Source organism: Hypanus sabinus, chromosome 2 (genome assembly GCF_030144855.1).
Source record: "Hypanus sabinus isolate sHypSab1 chromosome 2, sHypSab1.hap1, whole genome shotgun sequence".
Lineage (NCBI taxonomy): Eukaryota > Metazoa > Chordata > Chondrichthyes > Myliobatiformes > Dasyatidae > Hypanus > Hypanus sabinus.
In genome coordinates, this window is record NC_082707.1 from 53,848,088 (window position 1) to 53,873,972 (window position 25,885).

The 25,885-nt window shown below is 39.2% G+C and overlaps 1 protein-coding gene across 9 annotated transcripts in view; it reads right to left on the reverse strand.

Moving 5' to 3' along the window:
* LOC132378867 (inactive N-acetylated-alpha-linked acidic dipeptidase-like protein 2) overlaps positions 1 to 25,885 on the reverse strand; it is a 937,774-nt gene that overhangs the window by 274,302 nt on the left and 637,587 nt on the right. For all 9 annotated transcript variants that reach the window (XM_059946161.1, XM_059946120.1, XM_059946130.1 and 6 more), the window contains 2 exons: positions 22,123 to 22,263; positions 910 to 1,002 (listed from right to left, as the gene is read on the reverse strand). In XM_059946161.1, the coding sequence (XP_059802144.1) occupies positions 910 to 1,002; positions 22,123 to 22,263 (234 nt within the window). The remainder of the gene's footprint in view (positions 1 to 909; positions 1,003 to 22,122; positions 22,264 to 25,885) is intronic.

Genomic DNA, 25,885 nt, shown 5'->3' on the forward strand with positions numbered 1-25,885 from the left:
ACCAGACGATAGTCATTAAGGCAGTCCACATTATTCTACTTAGGCACTGGTATAATTGTTGCCTTTTTGAAGCAAGTGGGAACTTCTGCCCATAGCAGTGAGAGGTTGAAAATGTCCTTGAATACTCCCGCTGGCTGGTTAGCACATGAATACAATATTATAATTATTTTACTGAATCATCATAGCAACCAAGTGCCATTAATTACCCTATATAATGTGAGGAGGACATACAGTGGTGAGTTTTAGAAATCAGAGATGCAAATATACCCAAATCTCCACAACATGCTACACTTATCAAGCAGAATGGCTCAATTAACTCATACTGTAACCAAAGATATTTATTATTTAATCAATACAGCTTTCTTCGTCTGCCTTTAGATCTTGTTCCACGTACTGACCAGTTGTTCACTGGAACAAAGGGAGGAAGTCTAAGAGGTGACCTTCTTGAACAGATGGTTATTCACGGAAAAAAAAACTGAAGTGGACAAAGCATTTTAACTGTGTGATGGATTCACTTTTAATTTAATGGTTATGGTAGAATACACAATATTTTCAAAGGCTATATGTTGTATGTCCTCTCTCTGCTAATTACCTTTGATTTAAATGCTGAACCTGCTAAAGCCTACCACAGCAAAAATGGAAGCATTCTGCATTTAATCTGAAAGGGAACGCAGTAAAGCACAGAAATGCAGCACCAATCACTCTGCAGCAGGTGAAAGATGAAGTTGCACATATCTGACTTTCATAGATCCTCAAAGATTGATCTGAAAACTGCTGTCAGAACTGATAAGAAATATAACTTAAAGAACAATATAATTAGGTAAGTAAATAAAGAATCTAACATTGCAGAGTATTGTGACATTTTAATACATTTATATTGCACATTAGAGCTGTAAACTATCAAGTTACCTGGGTTGATGGATCCTTTCAGGGAGCCAATTATATTCTGTATCGTCCTATATTCGGAGACTTTGCCCACTTCCAGCCTGATAGTTTTTCTGACTATTAAAAGAAAACAGGTAGAGACTAAACAAAGGTTCATAAGAAAAGACAATCACCACCAAGTAAGGGGCTTTGAGCACAATTTGCCATTTATTTTCATTCGTTTACTAAATGTAGACATGATTGCTCACCCCTCATTGTCCCTGTGATGATGTCGGAACTCATCTACAATGATTTTTTTTGATGAGGAGTTTCAGGAATTGGTCTCAAATGGGACAGTGGTACATATCAGGATCGCATGCAGACAGCAAGGTTCTCAAGCACTTGCTACTTTTGCCTTTGTAATTGGGAGAGCTCACGTCAGGAGGTCAAATGACACTTAGTAACTTTCCGCAGGTCAATTTGTGTCCTCCACGTTACTCCCCTTTTCAATCATTAATTAATCAATTAAATTGTAGAACTGGATCCAGCACACCAATGGATCTGTCAACAGCCTGAACATAATCATGGGAACATCAGACATTTAAAATTAATTTGACGCCAATTGTAGTTTATTACTTTTTTTTACACACAGGGTTTGTTTATTGGTATTTATGCATAAATAACTCATGCTTACTTTATTGAAAGCATCACCTTTGAGCCAATCAGAAGTCAGATTATAAATAAATACTCTGAAACTCCACTGCTAGGTAAGACCATTTTAGTGCAGTAATGTTCTGAATGACAGTCCACATTATTGAAACAGATCTCGTGGCTGAACAGTTAAACTGCTGTAGATACAAAATGACGTTTTCACAAGCCACCATAGCTGTACTGAATATTGAGCTTTTAACATTTTCAGACAGTGGCAATCAGTTAAGTTAATTGCTGTCTCATTTCTGTTCTTTAAATAGCTGTCAATCAGTCACCATTTTACTCAGAAGGAATACTGATTGATTGACACCTTAGTGGTAATCACAAACAAAAAAGCTCCTCAATTACTGATCGTGTGTAGAAGATCAGTGCAGATTTGGAGAAGAAGTCAAGTCAAGTCACTTTTTATTGTCATTTCGACCATAACTGCTGGTACAGTACATAGTAAAACGAGACAGTTTTTTAGGCCCATGGTGCTACATGAAACAGTACAAAAACTACACTGAACTATGTAAAAACAACACAGAAAAAAACTACACCAGACTACAGACATACCCAGGAATGCATGAAGTGCACAAAACAGTGCAGGCATTACAATAAATAATAAACAAGACAATAGGCACAGTAGAGGGCAGTAAGTTGGTGTCAGTCCAGGCTCTGGGTATTGAGGAGTCTGATAGCTTGGGGGAAGAAACTGCTACAGAGTCTGGTCATGAGAAAGCAGTTTGCTGTCACAAACTAACAAAAATAATTAATTTACTAGCTTCTTTTACATTCAAATAATTAATTTTTTTTTATTAATTACTGCAGTTGCTTTGTAATTTTAACTAGAAATTTAGTTTAATTACTGAATGGTTCTGATTTTGGAAAGAAATGTGGCGACGAAAAGCTCGCTGCCGCAAAGACAGAAATCAATAGCAAGCACTAGTACAAAAGAAAAACCAAAAAGTTGCAGAGGCTGTCTAAGACTGAGCAGAAATGACACAACGCTAGTGTTTCCACAAGAATTTTTTGTTGTGACATGACAATACTGTACTCACATATACACTCAGTGGCCACTTTATTAGGTACCCTCTACACCTTCTGCTGCTTTAGCCCATCCTTCAAGGTTCAAAATATGCATTCAGAGATGCTCTTCTAGACACTACCATTGTAAAAAAAAATATTATCTGAGTTACAGGCACTTTCCAGGTCAGTTTGAACTAGTCTGGCCATTCACCTCTGACCTCACATTAACAAGGCATTTTTGCCCACAGCACTGCCACTCATGGGATTTTTGTTTTTGCTTTGCACACCATCCTCTATAAGCAGTAGAGGCTGTTCTGGGTGAAAACCCAGGAAATCAACAGTTTCTGAGATACTCAAACCACCCTGCCTGGCACCAACTATTATTCCACAGTCAAATTTCTTCTGATAATTGGTCTGAATAACAAGTGAACCCCTGGATCATGTCTGCAAGCTTTTATGCATTTAGTTGCTGCCATATAATTGGCTGATTAGATATTTGCATTAATGAACACTAATAAAGTGGCCACTGAGTACCCTTTAAACTGGACATTAAAACTAGGATTTGGCCTTTCCAAGGCAAATTTTTTTTTACTAATAGGATGGTAAATTTTAATTATTGTTCAACAACCTCAATGCCACTGAAAATTATGTTCACTAAGTGTGAAGACATTATTTTTGTTCTTATTTGTATTTATAATTAATACTTGTGGATTGAAAAAGATAAATATTTAATTCACCTTACTATCTAATTTATCTGTAACTATCACAGTCCTCTCAACATATTGTGCATGATATGGCATTAGATTAAGTATTCTTAACTAATACTTCCAGATTCAAATACCATGCTATTCAGAAACAATTGTTTAATCTGTTTAGTTAAAAGATTGCCCTTGTCACACAACTCTCTCAAAGAGATTATTGCTTCAAATGCTTTTCTAATTAAATCAAATTACTAGGCAAAGAGCCACAGAAAATCTGTGAAAATGGTTGTGGTAATGATTAGATGTCATCGGTCTTCAATGCTCAGCACTAAATACAGAACAAAGCAAAACTTGCCCAAAGGATGACATTTAATGTACAGAAATTTATCTTGCAAAAAGTTATTTTTAAAAATATTGAACACCTTTCACTCCATCTTTCCTCTTTCTCAATAGCTACCATGTATCAAACACTATTTCCAAGATACACACAACTGTGAAATCACAACCATATCAAAACGTCCTATAACATGCTTAGAACCGACACCCCTAGCACACTATCACTACAGGATTGTTTTCCAGCAAGTTCCTGTGAAAAAAATGGATTGATACTAGAATACAACCATAAGCTAAAACTCACCCAATTACCTCCCCACCCCGAACCTAGCTATTCCTGGAAAACAGTTCAGAGACCCGGTGTAAGCTAACAATCTCCAATTAACATTTGCCAGTTCCTTTTCCCATTTACCTCTGAGCTCCTCTCTGGTATTAATCTTTGTAAATAATTCCGACTCTACCTCTTATGGCTACTTTTCTGAGGCATTGCTAAATTTGGAATTCCTGTTCTAAGCTGTAGTATTTTTATTCATTGCTGGAGTTTGCACTTTGTTGGCAAGATCCATCTGTAATTACTTTAGGTAAATTGCAGTCCTTGTGGTGATATTATAATGTTATTATCATTAGGTGAGTAGGAACATTAATCTAATAATAACTTGCAATGATGAAGAATACTGACACATTTCTAAGTCAAGATGGTGTCTGATTAGGGCATGATGTCATTCCTATAGAGCTTTTATAATGAAAAATGGGCTTGTCATGGAACATTGTGAGATAACTGAAGTACAGTCATCATTACACCAATTATCAGAAGCCTCTTGAATACTGGATCATGAGACTTTTTAAGATGGATACAAATGCACTGGAAATTAGCTTCAATTTCTGTGCAACTGCTCTGTTACCTAAGGTGAAACATGATGGGGAAAAAAAAAATAGAAACTTCTGCCAGGGATGTGGGATTTCAACTATAAAATGAGAGTACGGAAAGGAGATGGAATTGTTCTCCTTTGGGCAAAAGCAGTTGAGAGATTTGATAGAAGTACAGAAAGACTGATTTAGATAGAGCAAATGAGGAAGGTTTTACCCAACAGTAGATCATTCAAGGACCAGGAGGCAGATAGATTTATTACCCTAGTCAAAAGGTACAAGGGTGTACAAGGATTTTTTAACAGAGTTGTTACAGTCTGGAGGTGTGATGCAATCAGAGTCAGAACTTCCAAAAGATAGAATAATTTCCTGGATTACATGAAAAGATGAGGGAATGAAACTGCAAGAATTGCTCTATAAGGAGCTGACATAAAGTCAGTGGGATGAATGTCTGCCTCTGTAGAAATAACATCATGGAAAGTGTTATGATTCATCTGAAGAATAAGTATTATTGTCTTTTCAGGTTGTCTTTGCCAGTAATAATAGAGCATAAAGGAATAGAAAATGGAGAAATGCAAGAGTGATCACGCAAACAAGGAAGGAGCAAAATTGTCACATAGCTAAATCAAATTCTTTCAAGCAAAATGTAATAGACAACATTATTTCAAGAGTTGAATTGTAAGGAGGTAATCAGTGATGAGATACGAACCATAACATAGCCATACAGGTTTGAAACTGGTGATGACTACAGAATTGTAAATATTCTGAATGACAACTTCTTATAAAGTATTATTAAAAAAAACATGAGCAGCTTGCATTTCCAGAAGTAAGCAAATCAAAAATAATGAGTTCAATACCAATAACATAGCCTCAGTTGCACTTAAGAAACTCAATACTAAACAAATTCTCCGGGATTTACAGCTATCCACAACCGCGTAGAATCACCAAGGAAAAAGTTTTTGTGACACAATCATTCGAGGACTCTGGAGAAGAGTGACTGGAAATCATAAAATTAATATGGTTCATACATTCAAAATAGGATCAGATAATTGGAGACTCATTAATCATACTACATATTCCATAAAACAATCAATAAATTATTGTGTAAATTGCAAATTAACTGCAAAGTAACTTGGAATTGCACATGAAAATCAATCAGAATCAGACAATTGATCAAAGCATTGAATGTTTTTGAGCTAGTGACAACTTAATGGGATAATGGAGGACTTCATTATAAGCTCCACCTAGACTTCCAAATGAAGTTTTACAACATTTCTTCTAACAAGAACAAACCTTCGGAAGTAGATAAAATATTTTTGATAGGTTAAAAAAATTGGTTTGGTAAATTAGGTAAAGGTCAGTTGGTGAGTGGGGATTAACGTTAGAAACTATATTTCTAATTTATATCCTTGACGAGGCTACAAAAATTCAATGCATATTAGAAATATTGGTTAAAAATTATTAAAAAGGGAGGAACGCAGTATTTAAAAGAAAATGAAAGCTAAGTTGAAAAACGTACATCAAAGCTGAATAATTATATATCCTTTGATGACATTACTGTGAAATACACTTTCACATTTGATTATATGTGTTGATTACATTTCAGTCACTTATATCAGAGACTACAAGAGCATTGATGCATCTCAATAGCAATGACAGACGGCAAATCTGTGGGCAAGACCGAGTTTGCTTCAAAAAACTTCCAAAGGAGTTATCTAGACAGATCTTAATTCTGCACTATTTAAGTCATACAGTTACATTGTTCAAGGCTATGCCACTGATCAGAGCTTTTTCACTTGGCTCCATGACCACCTTGGCTACAGTGGTCAGCCTTCAAAACTTGGAGAAATTTGGTTCATGGAAATACTGAATGTGATTGGTAAGGCTGATGGTCCTATTGAGGAAAATCAGGAACATCAGTATCAGAAAAATATTGCCTAGTAAACATCAGGTGAGTCTGAAACAATGAGGTTTCAAGATTCCCCATCCCAAACATATGCTTGGAAAATGTCTAAGCTAATGAAAACAAGCTGCATGAACTTAAGACTAGACTTGCCTACTAAAGGGAAATGAGAGAGTTCTGTGTGCTCTGTCTTACAGAGACAGGGCTTACATCTGCTTAATCTAACTCTGTCACAGAATTTTAGGGCTTCTCAGTTCCCTGGTGGGCTGCACAGCATCCTCGGACAAAGTAAGGGACAGAGAGATCCACTTCTAAATCAACTTCTTGAAGTAGGTACTTGGACTTGATGTTCCCATATAATTCCTGTTCGCCAGACCATTTAAGTGCAAATCCTCTTACCTGTTGTGGGAATTCACTCCCTAAATGCACTTTACATCCCACCCCAGGCAGATGCGAAGCCTGAGACAGGGTCATCACTATGACAATGTTAATGCTATCAAAACATTAGCAACATGTCTACTGACCTAGCAGATGCACGGCCAACCTTGTTACATAATGATCAAAGAGTTCCACTGATCAATTCCTGACCACATTATAGAAAATTAGACCATCATGCTGTGTTGTTTCTCCCTCCTTACAATCAGAAACTGAACCATGAAGATCTGGTGCAGGAAGTTCCACAGTTTTGACCTAAGAAAATAAATAAGCTCCTACGCCACTACTTTTGAGTTGCTGGTCTGGTCTACATTTAAAGACTCAGAGGTCAACCAGAACAAGTGTACCACTGTCATCACAGACTTCATCGGCCATTAATTAGAGGACAATGTACAAACAAAGTCAATTCAAGTGTTCTCCAGATGGAAACTAGGAATGAACCAAGATATCAACTCCCTTCTGAAGTCCAGGTCTGTGGTATTCAAGTTGTGTGACCCTAACCGGAACAGGATATCTAGGTATGACCGCTGCACAGCCAATGTGTGTAACAAGGCTTGCTTATTATAACAGGATTGCAAAGAATCACAAGTTTTAACATGACCTATATTCCAAAACACAGTATGTCCTGGCATCAATAAATAACAGCTGAAAAGTGATATACTTGATATAATTTCAACACACTGCAATCTTGGATAATATGGGGGCTGAAAGATTAGCTGACTGATTGTGTAAAAAAAAAGACCTTGCTGGACTACCTGTCCTTTGTAGAAATGTTTCTACAAAGAAATACCATTGACCACAAATCCATCAAGCAGTGGTCAGCATGGAGTGTCTTGCAAGTTCTGTGAGAGAAAGACATGATGGATTCTTTCGGATAGTTCCCCAAGCAGAGTCAAAGTCACTTGACAGAATGCCAGGTCATGAGAACTCACGAACAAGCACCAAGACTTTGCTTGGCTGGCAGGTAGAGGGACTCTCTGGAATATCCTTTCAGAGCAACCAGTTTCATTTTCAGTGTATGCTGCCCTCGCATATCTGAGCAGACTCCTTCACTCACACACTGTCAGTCAGGCTGGCTGGTGGCCTCTTTTCTGTGCCTTGCATGCTCTCCTGTCATTGCTGTTTTTGTAATCCTCTCCTACACATAGTTTTTGTTCATTTTCCATGATAAATTCAGTTTACAAACAGATTTTGCAATCTGTTGCAACTTGCAACCCTGTTGCAAGTTAGGGATTGCCTGTATGCATTATAAATAAAATATTTATTGAAATAAAATGAGATAATAATCTGAAAATTCTAATGCACTATATAGTATAAAACACTATTGAATTCTAAATATCAAAATAATTGTGTTACATTTATCAAGTTTTTTTGCTAGGTACTGTATAAGAAAATTTCTAAAGTAGTAATATCTTCAATGGTTCCATAACTTAAAGAAATTCATGTGCAGGAAAAAGTTAATTTGAAACCATTACCCGACAGATTTGTTTTTCACTAAATCAAATGAATGAGCTAATCACACTACTGTCTTATGATATTTCTTGTTTATATTAAACTTCATTGAGGATAACTGTTTGCAAAAATAAGCATGAGAGTAAAATTATGTACTCATTTAATTTATGAACAATGGTAGAAAAATAATGTGCACCGGAATTTGTAAAAATGTTGTCTTTGTTTAACTGTTTTCAATTTAATGCTCCAGATTTATGTTCCAATTCTTGCATGATTCATTCATGTAAGACTATAAGACATAAGAGCATACTTAGGGCATTTGGCCCATCAAATCTTCTCTGCCATTCCTCCTTGGTGGATTTATTATCTGTCTTCTACCCAAAACCTTTGATGCTCTATTAAACCAAGAACCTATCAATCTCCGCTTTAACTATACCCAATCACTTGGCCTCCACAGCCACCTGTTGGACTGAATTCCACACATTCACCACCCTCTGGCTAACAAAATTTCTCCTTGTCTCTGTTTTAAATAGATATCCATCTATTATGAGTCTGGACCCTTTGGTCCTAGACTCAACCACTATAGGAAAAATCAACTCTGAGTATATCCACTCTGTCTGGGTCTTCCAATATTTGATAGGTTTCAACTAGATCCCTCTCATTCTTCTAAACTCGGTGAGTACAGGCCCAGAACCTTCAAACCATCTTCAAGTGTTACCATTTCATTCCCTGGAATCATTCTTGTGAACCTCCTCTGAACCCTCTTCAATGCCAACATATCTATTCTGAGATAAGGGGCACCATACTCAAAACGGAGTCTGGCTAATGTCTTGCAAAGCCTCAGCAATACAACACAGTCTTGCTCTTGTATTCTAGTCCTCTCAGAATGAATGGTAGCATTGCATTTGCCTTCCTTACCAATGACTCATCTTGCAAATTAACCTTCAGGGAATCATGCACAAGGGCTCCTAAGTCCATTTGCACCTCAGGTTTTTGAAATTTCTCCCTGTTTATAAAATAGTCAACACTTTCACTTCTACCAAAATGCATTACCCTACACCGTATTCCATCTGCCACTTCTTTGCTCATTCTCCCAATCTGTCCAAGTCCTGTTGTGGATGCCCTGCTTTCTCAATACTGTCTGCCTCTCCACATTGCTTTGTACCATCTGCAAACTTGGCCACAAAGCCACCAATTCCATCATCCAAATTGTTGACATATTACGTGAAAAGAAACGGTTCCAATACTGACACTTATGGAACACCATTTGTCACTGGCAGCCAAACAGAATAGGGCACCTTTATTCCAACATTTTGACTCCTGCCAATCATTCAATCTCCTATCCATGCTGATATCCTCCTGTAATACCATGGCCTGTTAAGCAGCTTCATGGGCGGCACCTGGTCAAAGGCCTTCTGAGAATCCAATTAAGCAATATCCACCGACTCTCCTTTGTCTATTCTGCCTGTTATTTCCTCAAAGAATTCCAACAGATTGTCAGGCATGATCTCCCCTTCAGGAAACAATGCTGACTTCGGCCTACTTTATCATGCATCTTCCAGTACCCCAAAATGCCATCCTTAATAATTGACTCCAATGTCTTCCCCATCCCTGAAGTCAGACTAACTGGCATATAATTTCCTTTCTTCTGCGTCCCTCCCTCCCTCCCTTCTTAAAGAGTGGAGTGAAAATTCCAATTTTTCAGTCCTCTTGAACCATTCTAGACTTTAGTGTTTCTTGAAAGATCATTACTAATGCCTCCACAATCTCTTCAGATGCCTCTTTGTGAACCATGGGATCTAGTCCATCTTGTCCAAGTGATTTATCATGCTTCAAAAGCAGCTTCTCCGTTGTAATAGCAACTACATTCACTTTTTTCTCCTGCTACTTTTGAATTTCTGGCATACTGCTAGCGTCTTCTACAGTGAAGACCGATGCAAAATACTTATTACGCTCATCCGCCATTTCCTTGTCCCCCATTACTACTATTCCAGCATCATTTTCCTGATCCAATATCCAATCTCGCCTCTCTTTACTCTTTATATATCTGAAACAATTTTTGGTTTCCTCTTTGATCTTTCTGGCTAGCTTACTTTCATTTTTCACCTTTTCTCTCCTGTTGTTTTTTTCATTGTCTTCTGTCGGTTTTTAAAAACTTGCAAATCCACTAACTTCCCACTATATTTTGCTATATTATACATCCTCCCTTGCTGCCTTTAACTTCCCTCGTCGCCCATGGTTGCCTCATCCTCCCTTCAGAATACTTCTTCATCTTTGGGATGTATCTATCCTCTGTCCCCTGAAATGGCCCCAGAAACTTCAACCATTGCTGTGCTATTGCTCTTCTGCTGTCATCCTTGCCTGTGTCCCATTCCAATCAACTTTGGTCAGCTCCTCTCACGTGGCTCTGTAATACACTTTACTCCACTGTAATATTGATACATCTGACTTTATTTTCTCCCTTTCAAGCTACAGGGTGAACTCTATCATTTTATGATCACTACCTCCCAAAGGTTTCTTTAACTTAAGCTCCCTAATCAAATATGGTTCATTATACAACCATCAATCCCTAATTGCTTTTCCTCTTGTGGGCTCAACCACAAACTGCTCTAAAAAGCCATCTTCATAGGAACTGTACAGATTCTCTCTCTTGGGATCCAGCACCAACCTGGTTTTCCCAATTTACCTGCCAATGGAAATTCCCCATGACTGTAATCTCAACCATAATCACTAGGATTCTAAATCTTCTGATCTTACACCACGTCTTCCTATGGATTTGATCTGATTTTTTTTACCAACAGAGCCATCCAACCCCCTCTGCTGAGCTGCCTGCCCTTTTGATACAAGGTGTATCCTTGGATGTTGAGCTCCCACCTATGATCTTTCAGCCATGACTCAGTGTTGGCCACAACTTCATACCTGCCAATCATACTTATCTGTAAGATTATTTACCTTATTTTGTATCCTTCATGCATTCAAATATAACACCATCAGTCCTGTATTCATTACCCTTTTCAATTTTGCCCCCATTCAGCTCATCCCATTGACTGCAATTTGCCCCATCAACTGCTTATCCTTCCTCACAGTCCCACTACACACTGCATCTAGTTGTACACATACTGAACCATCCTCAGCCCTATCACTCTGGTTCCAATCCCCCAGCCAAATTTTGCTGTAGAAACTATGGCTTTGCTTTGGACAATGTTTTTATTATCAACACGTAAACCAAACAGCAGCCTCCAGCAATCACACTTGCAGTTAAATGTGCAAATTAAGCAACTGCAGTTGGAGCTGCCCTACTCCTCCAGAAGATTTGTGTTAATATGATCTTGTCGAGACACCTCCTATTGAAATTGAGCAGTCTAAATGTAGTTGCATTTAACTGGTATTCCAAAATTAAGGTAAATTCTATTTCTATGCTTTCTCTTTTTTATCCTTCACTTTTGATGCAGGCTTCCTCCCCTTCATTTTATCTAGCTGCCTATGCACCGTCTACTTTCAGTGGTATAATATCATAATGCTTAATTTGGTCAATGAAATCTACTCACCGGAAATCCTCACCATTTTATAAAGACAACTTGTGGAATTGGGAGTAAGCATTCTTTCCTTCAGAAGTGGACTGAATATTGAGCAGTAAGTAAAATTTTTAAAAACTTAAATTAAATTCTTAAACGTAACAGATGGTGTTGTTGTATTACCCTGAATGGCATCTTGATGCAGATTTCGCAATTTGGCAGGGACATCATCTACTCTCACTTTCTACTCTGTCACTTATAAAAACGCCATCCCCTTCTCTCAGTTCCTCTGTTTCTGCCACATCTACTATCAGGATGAGGCTTTTCATTCCAGAACTAAGGAAATGTCCTCCTTCTTCAAAGAAAGGGGCTTCCCTTCCTCCACCAGCAAAGCTGCCCTCACCTGTATCTCTTCCAATTTGCACACATCTGCCTTCATCCTATTCTCCTGCCACCACACCAGGGATAAGGTTCCTCTGTCCTCACCTACCACCACATTAGCCTCTGCGTCCAGCACATAATTCTCCACAATTTCCGCCATCTCCATTGGGATCCCAGCACCAAGCTCATCTTTCCCTTTCCCCCATGTTCTGCTTCCTGCAGAGATCACTCCCTATGCGACTCCCTCATCCACTCATCCCTCCCATTGATCTCCCTCCTGGTACTTGTCCTTCCAAGTAGAACAAGTACCACACCTGCCCCTTCTCTCACCACTTCTCTCACTACCATTCAGGGCCACAAACAATCTTTCCAGATGAGGTGACACTTCACCAGCGAGTCTGTATGGGTCATATAGTGTATCCAGTGCTCCTGATACGGCCTCTTGTATACCCGCGAGACCAGATGCAGGTTAACAGACTGATTCACTGAGCACCTATGTCCATCCACCAAGTCCGTCTATTCTAACAAGTCAGTCCACGGCCTCCTCTGCTGCTGCGATGAGGCCACACTCAGGTTGAGAAGCAACACCTTGTATCCTGTCTGGGTAGCCTCCAACCTGATGGCAGCACTATTGATTTCTCAAACTTCCGGTAACTGCCACCCCCTCAAACATTCCCCATTCCCGTTTCCTCCCTCACCGTAGCTCCTTACCTACCCACCACCTCCCTCTCATACTCCTCTTCCTTCCTTTTCTTCCATGGTCTTCTGTCCTCTCCTATCAGATTCCCCTTTCTCCAGCCCTCTATTCCTTTCACCAACCAACTTCCCAGCTCTTCACTTCACCCCTCCCCTTCTCTTGGTTTCAACTATCACCTGGCACATTGTACTTCTTCCTCCCCTCACCTTCTTACTCTGACTTTTCCTCTTTCTTTCCAGCCCTGAAGAAGGGACTCAGCCTAAAACGTCAAATATTTACTCTTTTCCACAGATGCTGCCTGGCCTGCTAAGCCCCTCCTGCATTTTGTGTGTTGCTTTGGAATTTTAGCATCTGCAGATTTCCTCATGTTTATCATCTACTCTCAGTCTCTTATTGTTTATCATTTGGAATATGACCCTTTAACTTTGTTTATTTGGAGAGGTGGTGAGACTGAATTGGACGGTTTGCTGTGGAATGGAGGCGAGGGAAATTAAGTCAAAGAATGAAACACAATTCAGGAGCTTTTCCAAAGTGTTCTTCCAACAGGTGCTGACATTCTACACAAGTTGACCTTATTTGAAACTTTTGAACTGTGAACAAGCATGATAGCAATGGAGAATTCACAAAAATCATAGCTAACAACACACCTGCACTCTTTAAACCTATCAATAATTCTTCAGGTCACCAGATTTCTGTTAGACCTCACCATTCAGGTGTCTGTAGAGCATCTTGAATTAGTAATTAATTAGCTCCAAGAGCTTCTGGATACTCCCATCAAACCAGTCTTGTTGTTACTGATGGATAAGCTGAGAGTCTCTTAGCTGTTCCTAATTATGGTTGACCTTGGGGTACTTTGTTCTCTGGTTAGTTGAGAGAGGTTAGGCTATTGGTTATGTGTTTTCTGAGAAAAGTGATTTTTGGATTCTTTAAAGGCTGATTTATACTTCTGCATTTGGCTACGCCGTAGGCCTGATTTATACTTTTGCGTAGGCTCTAGGCCGTAGCGAGCATGCATTGGTATGCGCCAAAATTCTAGTTGGCGGTAGGGTTTCTATGCCACTATATTGAGTTTCTTTGTGAGAGACATGGAAGAGAAAATGCATTTTCAAACATTTTCACATGTCGGCAGATAGATTTGTTAATTTGGTTAATCTATTTTGCATCGGCGTACACACAGCCTACAGACGTGGCGGAGAAGAAGCAACCGGAAATGTGTAGGAGAAATTGAGATGCTACCAAGCGGACCGATCACAGTTGTTGCGGTCTGCGTCACCGCGACACGAGTTACTTTTTTGGGGAGGTGCACGTCACCCTACAGCATAGGGTATGCAGTGCATACGGCATAGATTCGACACACAAGTATAAATTGGCCTGAAGACCTCCATTTTGATTTTCATGCAACAATATTTTTGTAGTTGCTTTTGTTTTGGGGCCAGCCATGTGAAGAAAACTGCCACTGGAACTTTTTAAGGCATGGGTGAAAAAGACAGTCTTGCGATCTTGCTTTCAGATGGTATCATCCAGCAAATGTCCATGCCTAGTTTGGGAATGCTGTCATGAAGTCGTGCACTTGTGTTGGTAAAACAGGGCACTGGTTATAACGAGACTGTGCTCCAAGTATTCTGTTTAGAGTCAGTTTTCCTTACTCCAATCTTGCCAGAAATCTTCTGAAGCTGATATTTAAGCCACCAGGAGGATTCGTGTGCTTCCCTCCAAGATGTGTAACAGACTTTTTCTTGTAGCAGTCTTCCTTGTTGAATTCCATAACTTCCAGGTTGGGACACATTCTCTACAGAACACAACATGCTGGCTTTGTGTTAGAGTGAGTAAAGCCAGCTTGACACATTCATGCTGAGCAACACACAAAATGCTGGAGGAACTCAAAACTTTATGCTGATGTCTGAGCATCTCATGGTTTCTGGTCTATTCTGGTCTATGAAAACACACACACACACACACACACGGACACATGCACTGGCATCTCTCAAAATGCACACACTCACGAGCTGTCATAGATATCCTTGCCCACCATCAGCTTCTTCACTCAATCATTTATTTCCTATACTCCTGTCAATACTATTTCTCCTTTTCCTTCAAATTTCTCTCCTACAGTGACATCCTCCACTGCCTAACCTCCTCTCATATCCCCTCTGGCTTACCAGCCAAATCACAGGAAATCTGTTTGCCTCTAAATCCACGATAACATGCTTTACGTGAAATGAATTCACCTGAGGATACTGGACTTTGGCCCAACTATTTACCTATATTTCATATTGATTTGTAATTGTGATAATTGACTTAACAGTCTTCAAAAATTTGAACAGTTAAATGTTGTGGGCTGGCTCTAAAATGCAGAACAAATAACAGCCTTGATGAAGGTACTCAACAAACTGCATTTAGAATTCCAGATGCAAGAGATGAGATGCAACAGGAGAGTCAGTGCTTCACCATCAAAGAGGATTCCCACTTATCATCTTTGACAACATAAAGACAAGTTCTGGATAAAAGCGCAGATTTCTGAATGCAGTACAACAGCTAAGGGCACCCGGAGTAAAATTAAACTGGTCGCCTGAAATATGAAAGAAGAATTCCAATGCAATGTCAGCATTTACTTTCAGGTATTAAGGAAGTGAGACAAATCAGACTTAGCAATCAATATGAAAAATTAAGAATTAATGTAAAGGATGAGAAGAGTTTGAACAGATGAATTCTGATTGGAACGAGAAAAAATTTTTTATTGCTACATTTTGATCAAGCTCTGAGCCATATTAAAACCTGCACAGTCTGCCAAACAGAGCATCTTTTGTGACCGTCAATTTATCCTAACAAAGCAATGTAGTCATGCATAATTTTTTTTTTGGTGGAGTTGTTGATTCTAAAAAAAACCCAACAAGGGAAGTCTTTAATTATTAGAATTGGCAGAAGCATCTGTCAAACAGTTGAGCATGATTCAAAATTTACCAGAGCAATGAAAATACAGATAAAAAATTAATGGTGTCTCTATTGCCTTCAGTCTGTGTGAAGCCAACAGAATGTGCACAAATACAATGGTGAGAAATACATATGCACGTGTGTGTGTGTGTGTGTGTGTGTGTGTGTGTGTGTGTATATATATTTAAAGATATATATCTCCATGGAATAGGAAAAACATTATATTAGTCTGGATGTAGATCTACAAGCTGTACAGTCTGCACCACAGTGAAATTCAGTGCTGTAGCATTTATTTCTCTTATATGGTTCTTCGAGGTACACAAATGTAAAATATTAACCACCAAGCTCTACATCTGGAATAAAAACAGAAAATACTAAAATACTTAGCTTCTGTGGATAAAGAAACATGATATGATTTGACCAAGATTACTCTAATACCACAGATTATTAGAAGGTCCATTAGGAGTTGTTCATTATGATTGGCAATGATCCCTATAGATCTGAAAGGCAAAGCAGCAATTCTTGCCTTTTGCTCAGAGATATCAATTGTTTCACCATTTGTTTCAAAGAATTTAGACTCGGAGGTGTGAAGAGAATTTGCCATTAGGTGTCTGATTTCCAATTACTTTCTAGAAATCCTACTAGAATCTTTGCCTGAGGGATATTATGTGAAAGGATATCTAAAATTCGCTGGAATGCCGCACAGTTTCCAAACAGCTAGCATCTAAGTTCTAGGCAAAAATGGGCATTTTCACTTATTGCAAGAGAACTGACAGTGTTTGAAACAGAACCACTAAATGTTATAGGCTACAAATCATGAATTGAAGAGGTGAAGGAAAAAAAAGAGTAGATAGTGAAAAGGGAAATTTACCTAAGATTAGAATGAATATGTGCTTTAAAATGTCAGGCCATCAAAGAAGATAGGACATATTTTCAAAGAAAAAAATTGAAAGTGGTTCTGTGGTTGTTGCTATGGCTATGAATGCGTGAACCACTTTAATTCTTTAGCATAACTCTCCTGTTCATTGGTGATGGCACGGTTGCTAAGGGAACGTTTGTGCGGTGCGTGGGTGTGAGGAGAACACAGCTGTTAAGAGTTTAATCATTAAGCATGCTGTGTTGTGCCACCACAAGGAGTGCAAGTATTCTGCAGAAAGCATGAATCTCATTGGCTCAGTATCACTGCCCACAACATAAAATACGATGCGTCAAATGGACCCAATATTGTACTGAAAGTAATAGCAGATTCTGCCTATCCTATAATCAATAAGATATTTGACCAAGTGACTGACACCCTCCACTTAGTACGAACAAGATCGGTGTTGAATCTGCAAAAAGCTTGTACATTCTCCCAGTGACTGAATGGGTTTCTGCCAGGAGCTCTGGTTTTCTCCCATATTCCAAAGATGTAGACTGAGTTGTGATCATGCTACATTGGTGCAATCCTCAGCACAATCCTCACTGACACAACTGAAGCACCACTGTATGTTTCAATATTTTAATATACATATGACAAATATAATTAATCTTTAGTAGCAAACAAGAGAAAATCTGCAGATTTTCATGTTGTTCCCCCAAAGCCATCCGACCTCACAATGTCCTGGGTGCTGGGGAACCTTAACGATGGATGCCACCTTCCTAAGGAATCACTCCCTGAAGATGTCTTGGATACTATGAAGGCTAGTAAGCATGATAGAGCTGATTAATTTTACACCTTTCTGCAACTTACTTCAATCCTGTGCAGTAGCACCCCCATACCAGATGGGGATGCAGCCAGTCATTATGCTCTCCACAGTACATTTGAGGAAGTTTTCGAGTGTTTTAGGTGACAAACCAAATCTCCTCAAACTCCTAATGAAATATAGCTGCTATCTTGTCTTCTTTATAGCTGCATCAATATGTTGTGACCAGGTTAGGTCCTCAGAGATATTGACATCCAGGAATCTGAAATTGCTCACTCTCTCTACTTTTGATCCCTCTGAGGATTGGTTTGTGTTTCCTGAATGAATTTCTCCATGGAGTTTAATTTTAGTTTGTTTGTTTCTTAAAAGTATCATCAAAACAAAACAGAGTATTTGCTTTGAGTGACAAACAGTATTTAGTGTGTCACTTCTCCAGTATTACCTCGCTCATCTGCAACATTTCCATCACACAACTGTCTCTATGAAATCATTGGTCCCATGCTAGTTATGTGACTTCAGTTTCATTAACTGATGTGAGCACTGATTCAGCTGGCTGATGCAGTGTTATTTTCAGAGACAGGGTTATTGTGCTAGGATCACAAAATTGTTAAACATTACTTTTCTCAATCTCTTTTATAAACAGGATCATCATTGCTAACCTGTCCAGGTCAATACCTTGTTATGAATTCCAATGAATCATAGGCATCTTAGATTCAGTTGCATTAATACCTTACATGAAGGGTTTGTGCATCTTATTTTTATGGTTGTTTATTTATATTATGTTTTATCTATTTGCATGATAGTGCAAGCCATAGTTTAACAGTGGAACCCCACTGTGACTTAAATCGATGGCTCCTCACATTTGCATTTCTTCAATCTTTCTCTAGAATAGATGACTGAATGTATGTTAGAGGTAAAGTTTGGTTTGATTACCTTTCAATGCAGTTCAGCTCTACGTAATAATGTGAAAATTATATTTAAGCCATGAAACTGCTATGCATTTTTAACATCAACAGAATAACTTCTGCATTTTATGCTTTGAGCTTGCCATTTTCCTACACTTCAATTGCAGCTTCCTCTGTAAGAGCTATGGAGCTTCCTAATGCCTGAAATTGCTTTATTTTCTGAGTAGTTACAATCAAGTCTAAGATCTTCCAACGCAGGTGCGGGTAGAGAAAACACAAATAATTTATCATTTACTCTGATGAAGAAACAGCATAAATGCTGGATCATGATACTTCGTAATAATCTTCTAAAAATAACAGGCCTATATTTTTGCTAACTGTAGTAAAGCATTTAAGGCATTACATTTTTTTTTTGCATTTCTTTCCTGTAGATACTGGTAAGCTCGGGGGTAGCAAAGGATTTGTCCAAATAATTCAAATTAATTTTTAAAATCAATTCTGTAACAAGAGCTGATACATGTGAAAGGTAATTTCAAGTGTCAGAGAGGTTGTTAGTATTAGTAGGACATATCACTGAAAATGTAATTAAAATGTTATTGTTATATATACAATGATACAGTAAAAAACTAATTTTGCAAGCTATGCATACAAATAATTACAAAACATAAGTATACTGAGGTTATACAAGGGAAAAGTAATAACATGCAGATTATAGGGTTACAGTTACAGTAACGGAGTTCAGTGCAGGAAGATAATTAGGTGCAATAGTCACAGCAAAATAGATTGTGAGGTCAGGAGTTCATCTTTAATGTCCACCAAGTCCATTCAAGAGTCTTAGAACAGCAGGATACTATAATGACAAGGGAGATGTAAAAAAAAGTTCAAATTTCTTTGTCTCAACTCCAGATCCAAGATCACTGCAACCTCAGACATTAATATACATTCAGAGCCTTAGTTCCAAATTATTTGTTGACTCCTTCACTGAAGAGAAGATAGAGCTTATACTAAATGTACACAGATCAAAGCTATTCTACCAAGCACAGCACTATCCTCCAACAAACAAGAAGGGAACTTCTTTAGAAAAATAGAGGACTATGCAGTAGGGAAATTCTAGGCAGTTTCATGGTTGGCACAACATGGTGGGTTGAAGGGCCTTAGTTTTCTATGCTTCTACGGAACCTGAAAAACACGGATCACTCCCAGTAAAGGCAAGCATTGCTGACGAAATTTGCAACATTTTCCTACACCCTGACACAACTTTTGACAACTGAGGAAAGGGTTTGTTGGCAAAGACTTCAGGCCTATATCAAGGTCATGATTTCCCCACTCATCTTTGCCTTGGAGTAATTCACAATTTACTATGTGCACCTGATAAGATTAACTACAAATGTCTATGCAAAATCTCCAAGTGCATTGGCACAATAAGCTTCCCATTGTCAGCAGTCTCTCCCAGTCTAATATCCCAAGCACTGAAGAGCTAATCTCCCTCAAATCTACATTCTTTGACTGCCTGGCACAATTTTTTGAAAGAAGCACTCTATTACGAGATTCACTGTGTGCATATATCATGGAAGATGGAGAAAAAGCTTCAAGGACGTTTGAAAAGTTACCTCCTTGAGGTAACATCCTCAATGAATCACAGGAATCTCTAACCTAAAGAGGCTCAAAATGGAAAGAATGTGCAATATGCAAACAACCCATCCACCCATCATCTCAAGCACTGTCTACCTGACTTTCGAAGGGGTGCTGGGGGAAGACATGGGATGGTGGGCAGAATGAGAGAGAGAATGTGGGTGAGAAAAAAACACAGGAGAAAAAATGAGAGTAAGGCAAGAGAGAAGGGAAAAACAGAGTGAGGGATGGACTACGTGGCTGGGAGATAATTAGAGAGCAGCAGATGCAGAGAGGGAGGACCCAGTACTGGAGGTGAAGGGAGAGTTAGAGAGTGAAAGAAGGCAATTGAAGGGAGAATGAAGGAAAGAGGAAGAAAGCTGGGGAGAGGCAAAAGGGAGAGAGAGGAAAAGAGAAATGTACAGGAGTAGAATATGTAGTGATTGTTTCCTCCAGTCACAGAAACCAGACTGGTCATGTTCGATTGTGAACCATGGCTTGGTTTAATTATTGGTGACCCTCAGGTCAGTGTTTTACAGAGAATTCCCATCCCATTTTTTCTCTGCTCTCCTGCACTCTTCCTCTCTGTACCCTTTCTTCATCTACCCATAACCACTCCTAATCTCAGTCTCTCTTCACCACACCACTTCTGCATAAGTTGTACAATTCACATCTCTCAGTAAGATGTAATAGGAGGTTTCTGCAAAGGTGCCCCCACTCCTTGCATAGACACTTAGAGATAAAGCAGAGGAAAAAGCAAACTCTACTTATTGGCCTCCAGAGACAAAATGAACTGCAGTATCATCCGGAATTTTTTAATCCAGCCATTGATGGGATAACTATCAGGTAATCTCCAAGGAAGATCACATCTCATTCACAACTATACAATAAACACTGATAATATTATCACATCTGAAATCCAAAGTCTGATGAGCCACTAGCAGCTATTCCACTTCACGATAGTACATAGAGCAGAATAGATTTTGTGATAATGCTGTCATCTTCAAAGTACTTTAAAGGTCATGTATTAGTGATAGTGTTAGCAGGGAGCCTGTATGCTCTGATAGAGGTTTGATGAGCAATGCTCCTTCTCCCACTTCAACTGTCAAGATCGAACTCAGTAGCTCTGCTTGGTGCTCATAAATGGCATCAAAAAGGAGAATACCAGAACCCAGAGGCAATCAGCTTCCTGGATGCCACAGCATAATTTTGTGTTCTCCTGAATGTCTAAAAAAAACGCATAAACTGAAGAAGGATGTCAGCTGTTAATTTCCAAGGAAGGAGCCTGAACTGCTGAGTCCCCCCAGGATTTTGTGTGTGCTATAAATGGTTAAGACTGTTTATTTTAACTAGGTAAGTCACTTCCCATTAACTAGAGCTTCCAGGTAAATGGTGGTAACCCTAGAAAAGCATGAAGAGGACCTATTCGATTTGTGAAGCCAAGTGGGTCAGCAGCATCTAATGTGTACTAGAAGCATTCTGACATGGCAAAACATGATGGCTGACATAGCTTTGGTGCATGGCTGATGCAGAAAGACATCAAGCACACAAATAATTTTTGTGCCCAGGTGTTCTGAGCCCTTTTGACTATTCTGTCCTTGATGGTTGGATTGGAATTAATAACCGCAACTGTGCAATTCTTCCTCGTGATGTCAGTGTCTTTTTTACCATCACTGACTCCCAGGCAATACATTCACATTTGCCCCACAGCAGCTACTTCAAACTGCAACCCCACTCAGCAGAAAGCAGCAGTCCAAAACTGAGGGAAAAGAGGTGATCCTCTGCTCCAGTCACTTGTCCCTTGACTGCAGTTTTTATTTTATAATTATGTAAAATTTTATAAGTAACGATTTGAAACAAAATCTCACTACCAGGTAGGCAACAAGAAAGTCAGCTGTCACATAAATCAAAAATGGAATTCCATGTCAGCAGATTTCTAAAGCATAGACAACCCTAGAAACATAAGTTTTGTTTTTTTTCTTCTATTTAAACTGCCATGAATCACGTCATTATCTTTTGCATAGTCCATTTGCACTGAAATGTTCTTTTTATAAATTGTGCATGGAAGTCATGCTGCAATAAAATAATGTTGGCAACATAAAAAAGCGTGAAATTACATCTGTTACCTTTACTTGAATTTGTGAGATGAATACATCTATTTCTGTTTGTCTCCTCAATGGAAGAAAGAAGTGATTTTGCCAAAGATGCAGCAATTGGCTGGACCAGCAACGATGTGAGATTTGTGCGATGCTCTCTGAAGCTTCCACCTTTTAAAATCAAACATACTCATATTAGATCAATTTATATACTACACTGATCATTAAAACATAATATTGAACATCATTTACATTTCTCTTCAAAGATGTTGCTTGAGCTGTTAAGTAGATGCAGCAATTTCCATTTTGATTGATGTTCATCAGTCCAATTAAAACATATACAATGATATAAATGTTCTATTTTTATCTGAAAAACGTTACGGACTCCCAGCTTATTAGTATTTATAATTTAAATAGTCACCACCATACATAAACGGCTGAAGTAACATTATAGCAGACAAAAAAGGGATCCTATGACAAAGAAAACACAACACAATTTTAGAGAAATCTGATAATGTGTTGTGGATGGTTTTGATAAAGAAAAACAAAATATTTCTTGTGAAACGTGGTTAGCTACATGGCATAAGAGTTTAGTAAAGGCTTAATCTTTAACTGGATGGGCCCAACTAGATTGCTCTTGCAGACCTTCTGTGCTGTAAATTTTAAATTATTCTATGAATTATGATATTCTGGAATTCAGCACATGGAATGGTAATAGACACAAATTTAATGCTAGTCCTCAAAGGGAATTGGATAAGCAGTTGAAGAAGAAATAGCTCTATAGGCATGGAAGAGGTGGTCTACTTGGAAAGTTCTTTAAAGAATTAACTACAACCAGCACATTGGATTGTAAAAAAGAATCTTGCACTGTAAAAAAAAATCTTAGCTCAGTCAGAAGCATTCTTGCATCACAGTCAAGAAATCCTTCTCTTGAGACATGTACAAACCTCAGACTGATGATCCTATTTATCATTGCTGGTGAATTCACCCCAACTAACTTCTAAGGTTTCGCTACCAAAATATTATCAGCATGTCTCCTGTTCCACCAAGAGCCCAAAATATCTTTGACCATTGCTGCACAACCATCAAAGTTGCCCACTGAGACAAAGCTCACAACTAGCATGGATTTTATTAGAAAGTACGTTGAAACTCTGTACCAAAGAGGATAATCCTGCTGTTCCCAAATCAGAGATTGTGGATGAACTAGGAGCTCCATTCTCGACTGAAATCAGGACTGCTGCATTCAAATCAGATTACCCTGACCTTAACAAGAAATCGAGATATGACCTCTATCGGGGATGTTAGCGTCAATCATATTATCATATGCTGTGTTGCATCATGGTCTCTTGGCAAATTTTTCACTTAAGTGTTTTGCCACTGCAAGCTTCCAGGCAGTGTCTTTATGAGACGTGTGACTGCAGCCATTACCAATTCTCTTCAGAGACAGTCTGCCTGGTGTCAGTGGTCATATAACCAGGACTTGTCATATGCACCAGCTACTCATACTATCATCCATCACTTGCTCCCATGGCTTCACGTGACCTTGATCAGGGGGTTAAGCAGGTGCGGCACCTTGCTCATGGGTGACCTGCAATCTAGTGGAGGGAAGAGACATAGTTCTATCCCTCCACCCTGCTGGAGATAATATTGGTCCGAAATGGGCAGGCCTCACGTGCTACAACAGACAATAGTCAGACAGCAATCCCAACAACCCACTCTGACAGCCTCCAACACATCTGAACTCACAGTCACTGTTTCAGATGAATGATCAGTCTTTCAGAGAGTGAAGCCATGGAGAGCATCCGACCCAGAATGGGTCCCTGGCTGTATCCTTAGGTTAGCTTGCAGGGGTATTTGCAGGCAGTTTTAACCTCTCCATCTTTCAATCTGAGGTTCCCACCTGCTTTAAGAAGACTACTATTATCCTGGTACTAAAGCAAAATATGACGACTTCACATGGGCTCAACATCCACAATTATGATGTGCTTTGAGAGACTGGTCATAAAACGCATTGACTCCAGCTTTCCAGAAAGCCTTGACCCAATGCAATTTCCTAACTACATAAACAGGTCGAGGCCATCTCACTGGGCCTAAACTCATCCCTGGAGCATCTGGACAGTAAAGAGACCTATGTTAGACTATTGTTTACTAGCTACAGTTCTGCCTTTAATACAATAATTCCTAGCAAATTTGTCACCAAACTCCAACAACTGTGAGTCAACACCTCATACTGCAAATGGAACCCCGACTTCCTGACCAACGGGCCCAAATCAGTAAGGATAGGCAGAAGCAACCCTACCCCGATTACCCTAAACACTGGTAAGACACCAGACTGTATCCTCAGCCACATTCTTTACTCCCTGAACACTCAGGAATGCGTGGGCAGATTCTGCTCTAGTTCCGTCTGCAGATGATACCACTGTAGTGGGCTTTATGTCAAATAACCATGACCCAAAGCACAGATAGGAGATGGACAGATTAGTAATATGCCATTATAACAATAACCTTTCATTCAACATTAGCAAAACAAAAGTGTGCTATTGACCAGGAAAGGGAAGATGGTGCACATGGTCCTGCCAACATCAACAGTGCTGAAGATGAAAGGGTTGGCATTTATTTGGCATCTAGGACTGGCAATCTGAGAAAATACAAGAGGTGTACATATGATCTTCGGAAGGCTATCTCATGCGAAAAGTGGCAATTCCAGATTAAACTTGAATCACAGAGGGATGATCGACAATTGTGGCCGGGCTTGAATGCCATCACCTCTTACAAAACAAAACCAAGCAACATAAATGGCAATGAGATTTCACTCTCAAATGAGCTCAATGCCTTTTATTCTCACTTTGAATGACATTTTCACGAACCCTCACAGCCCCTAACTCTCATTCACTGAAGCCAAAGGGAGATCATCCTTCAAGAGAGTGAATCCACAGAAAGCCTCTGGCCCAGATGGCACGTGTGACTGAGTCTTGAAGAACTGTAGTGTTTACGGACTTCTTTAACCTCTCACTTCAACACTGTGAGGTACCCACTTGCTTCAAGCAGGCACCAACCCTACCAGTGCTCAAGAAGGATGCGGTAACCTGCCTGCATTACTATCAACCAGTAGCTCTTACATCCACCGTGATGAAGTGCTTTAAGAGGTTGGTCATGAAGCATGTAAGCTCCTGCCTGAGGACCGACTAGGTTTGATCCAATTTGCCTACCATTCCAACAGGTCAACAGCAGAAGCCAATTCATTGGCTCTTCACTCAGCTCGGAACACCTGAATAATGAAGAAGCATACATCCATTTGCTCTACATTGACAATAGCTCAGCATACAATACTAACATTCCCTCGAAACTCATCACTAAGCTCCAACACCTAGCCTCAGAACACCTCTGTGCAAATGGATGCTTGACCTTCTTACTGGCAGATTTGTTAGCATTGACTGGTAACAACATCTCTTCCACACTCACTGTCAGGCCAGGTGCACCATCTCCTGCTCTAATCACTTTATACTTATGATTGTGCCGATAAGTACAGCTGTAATGCCTGTATTTAAGTTTGCTGTTGTTGTCTGAATCAAAGGAGGTGATAAATTGGCATCTAGGAAGGAGATTGAAAATCTGGTTGAGTGGTGCCACAAAAACATCTCTACCAACATCAGCAAAACCAAAGAGTTGATTATCAGCTGCAAGAAGAAAAGCCAGAGCTCCATGAGCCAGTCCTTTTTAGGAGAATTGAGGTGGAAAGTGTCAGTAGTTTTAAATTCTTTGGTGTTAATATAGCAGAGGATCTTCCTGGGAC